This window comes from Nomascus leucogenys, chromosome 4 (genome assembly GCF_006542625.1).
Source record: "Nomascus leucogenys isolate Asia chromosome 4, Asia_NLE_v1, whole genome shotgun sequence".
Lineage (NCBI taxonomy): Eukaryota > Metazoa > Chordata > Mammalia > Primates > Hylobatidae > Nomascus > Nomascus leucogenys.
Window position 1 is genome coordinate 117,834,845 of NC_044384.1, and position 13,331 is coordinate 117,848,175.

Sequence of the window (13,331 nt, forward strand, 5' to 3'; positions counted from 1 at the left end):
GAGTCAATTTTCTTTCACTAATACTATTCTTATACAGTGGACAAGGATTTTTGACTGAAATTGGTTATCTTAAATTTATGTTAATTTTCATGGATCTTTTCTGTATTTGGTACTTCTGTCTTATTGGCTCAGATCTTTTCCTGCTGTTACTTGTGTTACACAAATTCTGAAATCCTCGATGTCATTTATCATTTTTTGAATAACTTCTTGTCTCTTTGTCTTACAGCTGTATGTAAGGAAAAATTCCTTTAAATTCTACTTATCTGAAAGTACCCATTTTGTGATTCTCAGGCTTTACTCTTTATACTTTGTTTTCAAATTGCTCATTTTTCACATTATTATACTAGCCTATCATCTCACCAATAATACAATAATTTTTAAGTATTACCTCCTGTTTTTCTTTGCTTGATTTCCTAAGAGTCTACTTCCTTAGATTGCTGTACCTAATTTCTAATTCTTTTTTTAATTTTAGAGAAGCTTTTTTTCCCCTATTGTCAACTTATATTAATAAAGTGTAAATTGTTCTGACTTAGTGTTTGATTGAATGCTTCATCTGTAATTGATGCAAATTTTTACTTTCCTTTGGTACAGCTCCCCCTGAATATGATGTAGCAATAGTTAGGTTAGTCTATCTCTCCATCCTTGCCACTGTCATGGATGTGATTAACCCAGCATTAGGATTTTGTGGAGGTTAGAAGAAAAAGGGAGGAGTGTGGTAGGTAAGACTTCCTTTATAGTTGTTGTAGCTAGGGGATCTCCATGGGTTTTACCTCCATAGTAATGTTTGAGAAATGGGCTCTTGTGGATGCTGTAGGGAGCAGGTCCACAGAGTCCTTCCATGCTGAATTGAACAGTTGACTAACAGGCATGTCAGCACACTTTCTTGCATTATTCTCATCTTCAGCAGCTTCAAGTCTGTAGGTCGTTTCTCTGTAGTGGCTGAAAAAAGGTTTTTCCTTTTATTTTGGTTGAGTTAGCTGTGGCAAACACTGATGTGCCATATGCACTTTCCTTCAATGAAAGACTTGTTTCCCCAATGCTAGGAGAACTGTTAGTAGACAGCCTTCTGCTGCCAGTCTTCTAAAGGATTATTTCAGCTAGAGAGCTGCCTTTCCCAAGGTCTTGCCCCTTCCCAGTATTGCCCATATCCAATAACTGATTGATGTGGAAGTATAAAGGTTTGGCCATCTTGGTCCAATTCAGGAGTATTCTCAGGGACTATTTCAGTTTAGAGCTTTGTAATGGCTTTGGGCAAAGATAGCCTTGGGCTGTATCACAGTTCAATTTCTTCCTCTGCCTGCTCCACTCCTGCTTCCTTCTTCTCATGTCCACAGGTGGTAATCCTAAGGGCATTTACAAAAAATTAATATGTAATAGATGTACATATTTGGGGGGTACATGTGATATTTTAATGCATTCATATGTGTCAGTGTCAAATTAGGGTAATAGGGAATTAATCACCTTAAATATTTATCTTTATGCTAGGAACATTCTAATTATTCTCTTTTAGCTATTTTGAAATGTACAATAGATTGTTGTTAACCATAGTCAACCTACTGATCTATTGAACACTAGATCTTATTGTTCTAACTCTATACCTATTAATCAACCCCTTTTCACTCCCTCCTCCCTGCTATCCTTCCTAGCCTCTGATCATGACTAACCTATCTTCATGAGATCCACTTTTGTTTATCTCCCACATGAGTGAGAACATGTGATATTTGTCTTTCAAGGGCACTTCCTAATACATATCCTGCATGCTAAACTCCATGTCATAGCCTGCTTCCTAGATAACCCAGCCTGTACCATTAGCTCAGAAGGAATACAGGAGATTTAAGGAATTAAATATGTATGCTTATGTTAATGTCTATTATGAACTTTTTAGTGTTTGCTTCACTAAAGAAGGGCATAAGAATTACTAATAGAAATCAGAAGATTATGTCTTTGTGGAACTTCTACTTGAATTCTAGAGAGATATGATTCAGCCAGAATGAAGTGAAAGTTCTATTAAGACCACCATTTCAAAGTGCATTCACAATAGTTAGGGAAATAGATTCACTCGACTACCTGCTTTGATGGCATTGCAATTATGATTTTTTACCAGCAGTAGCCATGTTACTTCAGAAAATGTGGCCAGTACATGCCCAGTCCCTCTTAGTGCGCCGTCTCCCCCAAGACTATATTGTCCTAACTGTTCTTTGCAGTTAAACGGTTTTTTCTTTGTTAGATCATATTATATCCACACCTGTCCCTTTGCAACTGTATCGTCATTATATTACATTCATTCGGGAAAACTTTTCAAGACTGGTCTTAATTTCTTTCAAATCTAATATCTGGTCTTTTTGTCCTCTTGTAACATAACTAAATACTTGAATGTAAGGCAAATAGAAGAAAGGACCACATGAAGTGTGTAGTATTTTCAACCTTTTCTAAAACATCTTTTTCAGCATACTCATGTACCCAGACTTATACCTTTAATAACAAGCAATTGCACATCAAAATCAGTTCCCGTGAGGAGGTAAGTTTAATTTTTTGTTGTTGTTGTTATTAGTATAGCTCTGATACTGCATTGTTTAATTATTGGTCTGGTGCAAGAATTGGTCATTAATTTCTTGCCTTCCAGAAAACCATAAAAATGTGTTTTGTTTTTTTTTTTCAGTCATATCTCATGTAAGAGAAAAGGGATGAAGTGATTATTATGACCACCCACTTTTCTTAGTTTTATTATATTAAGCTTTGGTTGATTTGGGCTGCTGGTTGCCTTGGTTTTCAGAGAACAAGGAGTACAGAGTCAGGTCTGGGCTAGAGTCCTACAACTGCCACTGACTGTTCTACCTTAGGCAATTATTTGACTGCTCTGAACCTTAATCCCTGCATAGGTTAGTAGAGCTAATAATGTCAACCCCATGGAACGTAAGGATTAAATGAGATACACATTAGTAGAATGTAGCCTGGTGTTTGGAACAGAGTATATAGCCCTATCAGGTCTTTCAGTTAGTGTCTGCCTCTGTCTCTGGTTTCTACAATTCTTAACATCACACCTGTAAACTAAAATAACAGAGAGTTTCTCTGAAAGAAAATGGTATTAGTATATATGCAGGAAAGAGCATTGCTGTGGTATTTTGCGTACAATAGTAAACTATGTGCGTATTCAGGGAGGTAAAGGAAAACAAAGGTTTTTAAAGGAAAAATGAGGAAGATTACATAATCATTTTGAGGTAGTTATCCTGGGCTCCAAGGATCAGTAACAAGGATGATGCCAACTTGAGGTTGGACAGGCAGTTGCTGGGTAGACATCCTTGCAGAATTTTTGTTTGTTTGTTTTTGTAAGGTTGCGATAGCCTTTGTGCAAGGTTGTGTTTTTTTGGAGTCTTTTGTGATAGCTTTTGTTTTCAGTCATTTATTCATGAGAACTCACCCTTAATGGCCTTCCTCAGCTCTATTTGTCAAGTGTGTGTGTATGTGCGTGTGTTATAACACAAATGACTTCATTTTGATTCTGACAACTTTCACACCACTATCGCCAACAATAGTAAAGACAGGAAAAACAAGATTTGTACATTTGATGTTTAAGAAGATTGTAAAGAACTCTACCTTTTTAAGTTAGGTAAATATGTTTAGTTAAATACTGTGTTAGGAAGAAGCTGAATAAGACATTGTTATTTGAAGTGGTTCAAACTTTTGAGAACAGTTGTTCAGTCATCTCTGTCTTGTGTCAGGGGTCAGCAAACAACAGCTTGCGGGTAAAATGTACAAAACCAACAGTCTGGTTTTGTACAGCCTGCATGCTAAGGGTGTTTTTTATGTTGTTAAAGGGTGATTTAAAAGGTAGGGGATGGGGGGTGAAGAATATGAGACATCATATGAGGTCCACAAAGCTTAAAATATTTACTGTCCAGCTCTTTACAGAACAGTTTAACCAACCCGTCTTACATTGAGGAAAATGGTAATTGGAGAAATCAGAATGTGACAGAAGACAAAATCAGAAAATGTATCATAGAATTGCCTTTAAAGTGGGGAGCAATCCATTAACTATAGGGAGAGTGAGTGGAGTACAACCTAAGCAGAAATGTAAAGCTGTGCCATATGCTGCAGAGCCATCAGATAGGCCCCTGAGGCCAGAACATATGATAAATGAAAGGTTTCACTGGGAAAAGAAGGTGGTTGAGGGCTGGGGAGTAAGTTGAGATCATAGCGTGGAGGGCTTTGAATGTTATGAAGAGGAATTTTGACATTATTTCATAGATAGTAGGAATCTTTGACAGTTGTAGATTTTTGGTGAGGAGGTGATGTCCAAGCCTAATTTTTACTCCAGCTATGAAAGTGATTGAAAAGAAACAATGAAAAGCATTGTTTAATTAGGTAGGAGTTGTTATAATTCATGGAAGAGAGAGGCAGAGTCTGAACTAGAACTGTGTTGAACTGTGTTGATAATTGATTGAAGGAGGTTTTATTTAATTAACAAATTCAAAATATATTTCATGTGTAGAAATGAGACTTGATAATTGGATATAGATGAGGAGGGTGGTGTCAAGTGCTTCAGACTGTGAGCTCTGGAGTCAGAATGCCAAGGTCTAACTTCAGCACTTTGAGCAAGTTAATTTAACCTCCCCATTTCTCATTTCCTAATCTGTAGTATATGAGCTAAAAGAGTAGATTTGAAAGGGTACGAATTAATTCGTTGTTTTCTATGTAGTGTTTGAGTTGATATTCACTGCCTGTGTAGAGACATCCATAAACTAGTTGGAACTTTGACAGCTGAAGTGACACACCAATGCTGGAGATACAGGACTAGATGTGATAATTATATCTCATAGGCAGAACTAAGGGTACAGATTATGTTGCCTCAATAAAAAGACTATAAAAAGATAAGTGGGCTAATATTGGTACCAACCAGGTGAGCATCTGTTTAAGGGAAAGTGAAGGAAAAAGTGTTAATAAAGGAAGAAATACAGGTCAGAGCTGTGTCATCAAATGCCAAGGAAGGAGAGGAGCTCAAGTATGAGACAGCTGAAGAAACTGAGAAATAGAGGACTTGGGAGAAAATGTACACAAACTTTATGTAAAGTCATATACATACATATGTAAGGAAACAGTGTAAAGATGAAAGATCAGATTGTTGTGGCTTTCTTGATCACTGTATATCTTCACTGTGAAGAGTATAGTTGTTTAATAAATATTTTTAAATTAATAAATGAAACTTGTTAAATTTTATTTATTTATTTTTGAGACAGGTTCTCACTCTGTTACCCAGGCTGGAGTACAGTGGCGGGATCTCGGCTCACTGCAAACTCCGCCTCCCAGGTTCAAGCCATTCTCTTGCCTCCACCTCTCAAGTAGCTGGGAATACAGGCATACACCACCATACCCAGCTAATTTTTGTATTTTTAATAGAGACAGGGCTTCACCATGTTGGCCAGGCTGGTCTCGAACTCCTGACCTCAAGTGATCCACCCACCTCAGCCTTCCAAAGTGCTGAGATTACAGGCATGAACCACCACGCCCAGCCTTAAGGTTTATATTTGACAAACATTTTAAGTTAAAATTATGGGGAACTCTTAAAGTATTTTTGAACTGTTTAGCATAACAATAATTGGATCCTGAGTAAGTTCAGTATTCACAGTTACTTGGGAGGCCGAGACAAGAGAATCACTTGAACCTGGGAGGCAGAGGTTGCAGTGAGCCGAGATCGTGCCATTGCACTCCAGCCTGGGCGACAAGAGTGAAACTCCATCTCAAAAAAAAAAAAAGAAGATATCTAAAAACATGTCTTATGCTTTAATTTAGGGGGCAAAATGTAGTAGTATAAAAGAAAGTGTTAATGTATTTCTCAATACAACATTTAGTTATCATTTAACTTTTGTTTTTCAGACGTTCATTTGAATTTTTAGATTTATTGTTGCAAGAGTGGCAGACTCATTCATTGGAAAGGTATGCATTCCCTCTTTCTTCCTCCAACTTTCCTCCCCACTGTCACCAGTTCTTTAGAAGTTGATGGTATTGGTTTTACATTATTTCTCATTTTGCTTCAAAAGTTATTTGTACTGGTTTTCCTTTAAAGCTGTGGTGGTGGTGTGCCCCTCTTACTCATTACAACTATGAATAGTATGATTTTCTTCTTTGTGGGATGGGTAAGGGTTTCTCAAATAGAATGGGTTATATAAGATACTCCAAGTTGAGTTGGGCAAAAGTTTAAAAATGTATCTCTAGTCATATGATGTAAGTTTCCTGAAGTGTAATCAATCATGTAATGAATGATTTAAGATGGAAGGAGCCTCCTTTCAGAGGAAAGAGATTTTTAAGACGAGATCTTTTAAGATCTTTTAAGAAGAGATATTTGTTGGGAAGTTTCTCCACACCAGCTGTCATATGTCATTGGTCAAGTATATACTGGGCAATGTCTAGTGTAACTCTGAGATGAAAGAGAGGAAAATGTGGCAGCTGATTGGTTACCAGCTATTTGCATGGCTATATTTCTCATTAGCTTCAAGTTTGAAGCTTGGAAGATACTGTATTTACCTTGAGTATATTGCTGATTTTTCATTTTCATGAAAATTCTTGAATTCTTAAAGCTCATTTTTAAAAAATAGAATTTGTTGTTTAATGTAGGCATAATACAATTTCAAGTTTTCTTTGCATTCTTCTGTGGCAGCTACTATTCAAATTTGGTCAGATCACAACTGATCACACTTAGCAAATCATTTCTACAGTGGTGGATTGGTGAGGAACCACACAGAAGATTCTTTTTTCTCTAATTTATTAAAAATTAAAAATTTAGGTACTATGTATTTATACCCTATCTGAATTCCATATAAAAATAATTACTTTTAGATTTATAATAATTGGATTGTCAGAAGGAAACCATACATGAATAAAACATATGGGGCAGATAATTAGAAAATCTTATGGTCTTAGATTTATTATTGTACACTAATTTTTATCTCGCCTACCTGTTTGTGATTAATATGTAACATATAGGCACTAAGTACCATTTGTGGTGAAACATACAGCTTTATCATAACTCTAAAGATGTATTTTATTTTATAGACATGCAGCCGTCTTGGTTGAAACTATTAAAAAGGGAATTCATGATGCAGATGCTGAGGCCAGAGTGGAGGCAAGAAAGTAAGTCGGTGTAGTATAGTTTTGTGACAGTTTAATCTTTTTTTAAAAAAATGTAATAAGAGAATGAAAATATCAGAAGTGTCCAAGTATTTTACTTGACTAGCCCTCCAGTAAAATTAAGATTGTTTTTTCTCCATTACATGTGCTAGACGTCTAACATTACATGTACTAGACATCTAACAGCCTCCTACATATTGCCACTGATGTATAATCATCAGTATTCTTTTTTTATCATAACCTATTCCGTTTCATCATGAATAAAAAGAACTATCATTTATCAAGTTTGTATTGTGTACCTGATATTGTTTGAAGTACTTGTTATATGTTATTTTCTAATCCTTAGAATGATCCTCCAAAGATAGTGTTATCTCCATAGACGGCAACTGCAATTTGGACACTTAGGAGTTTACCCAAGGCCACACAAACTATAAGTGGCACAGCAGGTTTTGAACTGAGATCTGCTTTTCTCAGAAGCCTTCAGTCTTTCCACTGGAACTTGTTCAATTTAGAAAGTGTTCACCTGACAAATAGCAGATAATGCTGAAAACCAGTGGGCTTATCTTCATCCTTCTTGAACGTACACGTTACTGTTAATGTCTAATTATGTAAAGCCATTACTTTATCTGCTTTTCTTTTTTTAAACAGGACATACATGGGTCTTAGAAACCACTTTCCTGGTGAAGCTGAAACATTATATAATTCCCTTGAGCCGTCTTATCAGAAGAGTCTTCAAACTTACTTAAAGAGTTCTGGCAGTGTAGCATCTCTTCCACAATCAGACAGGTCCTCATCCAGCTCACAGGAAAGTCTCAAGTAAGGTCATATAAATAATGATTACTAGTCTCTTCCTCTCCTCAACTCCCTAAAGTTTCGTAAGTTGGATACTTGAATATCTGTTTGCTTTCACCTAAAGCCTTGAAAGAATGGTAACTCTAATATACTTATTTATTTTGGTGTACTGTTTCAATAGTTGGATTACTTGCCAGCATAATTCCTTCTCTTTGGATAAAGAGTTCTATGATTCATATTTTGCTTCAATATGTTCATGTCTGTAGAAGCCTGGGAAGCACTACATTTTTTTTTAATACCACAAAAATAGTACTTACAATAAATAGCCCATTTAATGGAGGAATTGTAATGGAGATTCAGAAGTTATCTTGAGAATTCTACAACACTGTGTGACTAGTCTGCTCTCCTTCCTAACCTCTCGCACAGCTTAAAAATTCAGGAAATCCCTCAAGGGACAACATTATCTAGTATCTGAGTTAGTTCTCTGTAACTCCATTCTTATCTTGATGTCGGCTACCTCAAATCCTTACTGCTTGAGCAGCCATAACCCTGTTTTCTGTCTCTCTAGCCCTATGAGATTGCTAAAATTACTGATGCCTTCTCCACTTCCTAGCACTGGCCCTGTCCCTCTTCGTGACCTCTTGCCCTGGGCCACATATCTTTAGATTTCCCCTAGGGAAGAGCAGCTCAGAGAATGTCAGCTTAGGCCAGGCATGGTAGCTCATGCCTGTAATCCCAGCACTTTGAGAGGCCAAGGCAAGCAGATCACCTGAGGTCAGGAGTTCGAGACCAGCCTGGCCAACATGGTGAAACCCCATCTCTACTAAAAATTAGCCAGGCATGGTGGCGGGTGCCTGTAATCCCAGCTACTCGGGAGGCTGAGGCAGGAGAATCGCTTGAACCTGGGAGGCAGAGGTTACAGTGAGCTGAGATGGTGCCACTGCACTCCAGCCTGGGAAACAGAGCTAGACTCTGTTTCCAAAAAACTCTGTAATTTCTTTCTTTTTGGGATCTTGACCACCACAAAGATTGCTGGTTGCCTTGGCAACTCTGATGCAAAACTGGGACCAGGGTGAGGCAAGTGAGGTACCTAGGGTACAGAATTTAAGCAGGCACTCACTGGGTCATTCAAATACTGTACTAAAGTTCAGTTTCTTACAGGTTTTCAGAGTAAAAGCAGATATGATCTGATTTCAAAAATAATTGTTGTAGGAATAACGACCTATCTAAACTTTTATTTAAATTTCTGTTTAAACTTCTATTTAAATTTGTGATAAGTTCCTCATCTGAAATGAGCTGTCTTTGTTGCTTTTGTTCCCTTTTTATTAATTATGCTCAAACTTTAAAGTGTATATGAATCACCTGAAGATCTTTTTAAAATCTAGAATCTGATTCAATAATTTTGGGTTGGGGCCTGAGATTTTTCATTTTTTACAAGCTCCTAGGTGATGCTAAATGCTGTTTGTTCATGGACCATATTTTGAGTACAAAGGATCTAAAGGAAGATATTTTATATTGCTCTAATGTAACATTTTTAAACATAAACAACTTTAGATTCTGTGAACCTTAAAGTGATCTGCCCCAATCTAAGAGAATAACAGTTTTGGGAGACACTTATAAAAATAATTACTATGTTAGCTTAAACATTACACGGACATTACAACCTTACAACTTAGGTGAGAGAGGCTTTGGTTATGCTGAGTTGCCTACGTGCTAGTGATAACACTACCCCTTTCTCCTTCTAAGTAAAATATCTCAGGATACGAGTGAATAATAATAGTACTGTTACCGAGTTCTCTTTGGTGGTCACCATGATGTGTGTTGAGGAGCAGAGTGAACAAAGGCAACCTGATCCCTATCTCTGTAGAGCTTACGGTCTTTATTCACTGCCAGTATTTTATTTTTGCTTCATAGCTAATTGAGACACCATTGATAAATGATGATTGGGAGGAACTGTTGTAATGCGATTTGTAAAAGGAGAGTTAAAATTGGAAGTACCAGCTAGGCATGGTGGCTCACACATATAATTCCAGCACTTTGAGAGGCTGGGGTAGGAGGATCACACTTGAGCCCAGGAGTTTGAGACCAGCCTGGGAAACATAGGGAAACCCGATCTCTATTAAAAATTTAAAAATTAGCCACGCTTGGTGGCATGCACATATAGTCCCAGGTAACTTGAGAGGTTGAGGTGGGATGATCACTTGAGTCTGGGAGGTCAAGACTGCAGTGAGCCATGATTATGGGACTACACTCTAGCCTGGGTGACACAGCAAGACTCTGTCTCAAAGAAAAAAAAGAAATACTTCTCAACTTTCCACAAAATTCAGTAGTATTTTATTGGTTTTTGTCGGAGGAGTGTTAAATTATCTTCTTACTAAAAGCATTTTTTATACTTTGCAGTCGCGCTTTTTCTTCCAAATGGTCTACAGCAAATCCATCAACTGTGGCTGGAAGAGGTAATTTTCTCTTTAAGAGTTATAACCTATTTTATCTTTAAAACAGTAGCCTTCAAACTCTTTTGATGTGCTCCATAGTGAAAAGATCATTTTACATGGTAACCCAATACCACACATATGCACTGTACCTGTATATGTATACATGTATACACATATATTATAAAACCCGAAGTTCCAGGAAGCCATACTTACTCTTACTTGTGCTGCACTCTGTTTTCAATCGTTTCATTTCTTCATAATGCTTCTCATGATGCACTCAGTTGATTTTACAACCTATTAATGGGTCATAACTCACAGTTTATAAAACTCCCGACCAGCCTGGCCAACATGGGGAAACCCCATCTCCACTAAAAATACAAAAATTAGCCGGGCATGGTGGCACATGCCCATAATCCCAGCTACTCAGGAGGCTGAGGCAGGAGAATCACTTGAACCCAAGAAGTGGAGGTTGCAGTGAGTCGAGATCACGCCACTGCACTCCAGCCTGGGTGACAGGGCGAGACTTCGTCTCAAAAAAATAAAATAAATAAAAATAAAAAACTGAAAAGCTAAAGACCAGAAATTGCGTGACTTAATTGACATTCCCATGGAGTGGCAGAACCTCCATTGATTTTTTAATATCTCTACTCCTGGACTAGTTTTTCTTGTATTTTTCTCATAGTAAAAAATAATACTGCTGCCTTCTATTTATCTTGTACAGTGCTTCCTTTGCACAAATCAGTCCTAAACATCATCTCTTCATCTACAAAACAGTCCTATGAATTTAACAGTCAGAATGTCATCATTTTTCCCATTTTTATGGGAGAGGAATAAGGCAGAGAAATATTGAGAAAATTGCTGAAGACTTAGTTGTGATTGAAACTGAGGCATTCTGACTTTAAAATGCTTAATAGTACTGTCCATTTGGCCACTGCCTTTTTGTTGACCATTTGTCATCAGATTATCTCATGGTAGTCAGGTTTATATAATTTTCATGTTTTCAGTGATTTAAATGAGACAGGTTACCTTTGCTTTGTATTTCATAGTATCAGCAGGCAGCAGCAAAGCCAGTTCCCTTCCAGGAAGCCTGCAGCGTTCACGAAGTGACATTGATGTGAATGCTGCTGCTGGTGCCAAGGCACATCATGCTGCTGGACAGTCTGTGCGAAGCGGGCGCTTAGGTGCAGGCGCCCTGAATGCAGGTTCCTATGCATCACTAGGTAAGAGAACTGATTATGGAAAATTGTACCATGTTCTCTCTCTGATCTCTGTGAAGACAAGTTCATATACCTTAATCATTTCTATTCATTCTTGTTATTTAAGGATAGTCCATATGTTTTAATATAATTCTATATTGGGGACACACTTCTGAGGAATCTGAGCTGCCTTGTTTCTCCTTTTCCCTTGTTCTCATCATCATCTTGATCAAAGAAACAATTCTTGAGTCCATGATTGCCTGTAGAATTTTCATAACTGCACTTCTACCACATCTAGCCACTGGTTTCTAAGGGGGTTTGGGAAGGGAATTGGCTTTGTATCTAGCTTTCCTGTCTTCTTTCTCCTACTTCTCTTCTCTTACCAAGAATGTGAAGCCTTTTGGAGATCTGGGAGAACTGCGAAGCTCTACGCTGTCTAACCAAACCCTAAACATATATTCCAAAACTCTATTCAGTTTGGTTTTTTCATGTTTTTATGTCCATCAAATTAAAAAGTTGAGGTTGATTATCCATATTGCGTATCTCTTCTTCATGCTTCCATTTTTTTCTTTTGGGTAGTACTGGTGGAACACTAAGCAGGCAGATCGCCAGAACACAATACAGGTTAAGCATACCTAATCTAAAAATCTGAAATCTGAAATGCTCCAAAATCTGAAACTTTTTGAGCACCAACATGACACGCAAAGGTATTTCAGACCGAGGCGGGCAGATCACCTGAGGTCAGGAGTTCGTGACCAGCCTGGCCAATGTGGCAAAACCCTATCTCTACTAAAAATGCAAAACTTAGCCGGGCATGGTGGCTCATGCCTGTAATCCCAGCTACTTGGGAGGCTGAGGCAGGAGAATCACTTGAACCCAGGAGGCAGAGGCTGCAGTGAGCCAAAATCGTGCCATTGCATTCCAGCCTGGGCGACAGAGTGAGACTCCGTCAAAAAAAAAAAAAAAAAGGTATTTTGGATTTTGGATTTTTGAATTAGCAATGCCTAGGGATGCTCAGTCATTTAAGTATGAATGCACATATTTCAAAATCTGAAATCTAAAACATTTTTGGCCCCAAACATTTTAAATAAGGAGTACTCAACCTGTTAGAAGTGCAGAGAATTTAGGTGTGAGTATAGTGCATGATAAAGTTGGCACAGCTGCATTCAGAACCGTGAAGAGGAATAGATTATTCATTAAATTGTGTTTAGACACATGGTTTACAATCTGGTATAAAATTAAGTTAGAACCCTGTTACACACCATATAGAAATATATTCCAGATGATAAAAACATTAAAAACATAAAGCAACTTGATGAAAACATAATAGGTGAGTATTCATCAAATCTCAGGTTGAGACAGGAATTCCTATACATAAAAGCAAATAAGCCATGAAGGAAAAAAAATCTCTTGAATTTAAATCTAAAGTATGAAAATATGAAATCTTAAGCAAAAACTAAAAGGGAAAAATATCTTGCCACATAGTAGTAAAAAAGTTAAAATGTTGAGAAGTTTTTCAAGTCTGTTAAAAACAGATGAGCTTATTTTTATAGAAAAAATTCTACATGTATCAAGAAAAGCATATATCAAAATTGCCAACAAATACCAGAATAAATGTTGAACCTTAGCTGTAATCAAACAAATACAAATTGATAGACCTATAACTATAACACGAAAATTAAGGGTAGTGCCCACTGTTTTCAAGAATGTGGTAAAAAGGGCCTTTTCAAGCAACACTGATGTGAATTAGTGATGGGACACTTTTTCTGAGTTCCAATTTAGGAAT

General features: G+C 37.3%; 1 protein-coding gene across 38 annotated transcripts in view; it reads left to right on the forward strand.

Moving 5' to 3' along the window:
* CLASP2 (cytoplasmic linker associated protein 2) overlaps window positions 1-13,331 on the forward strand; it is a 222,561-nt gene that overhangs the window by 100,262 nt on the left and 108,968 nt on the right. For all 38 annotated transcript variants that reach the window (XM_030812195.1, XM_003256835.4, XM_030812207.1 and 35 more), the window contains 6 exons: window positions 2,448-2,518; window positions 5,872-5,931; window positions 7,048-7,125; window positions 7,771-7,938; window positions 10,315-10,370; window positions 11,396-11,569. In XM_030812195.1, the coding sequence (XP_030668055.1) occupies window positions 2,448-2,518; window positions 5,872-5,931; window positions 7,048-7,125; window positions 7,771-7,938; window positions 10,315-10,370; window positions 11,396-11,569 (607 nt within the window). The remainder of the gene's footprint in view (window positions 1-2,447; window positions 2,519-5,871; window positions 5,932-7,047; window positions 7,126-7,770; window positions 7,939-10,314; window positions 10,371-11,395; window positions 11,570-13,331) is intronic.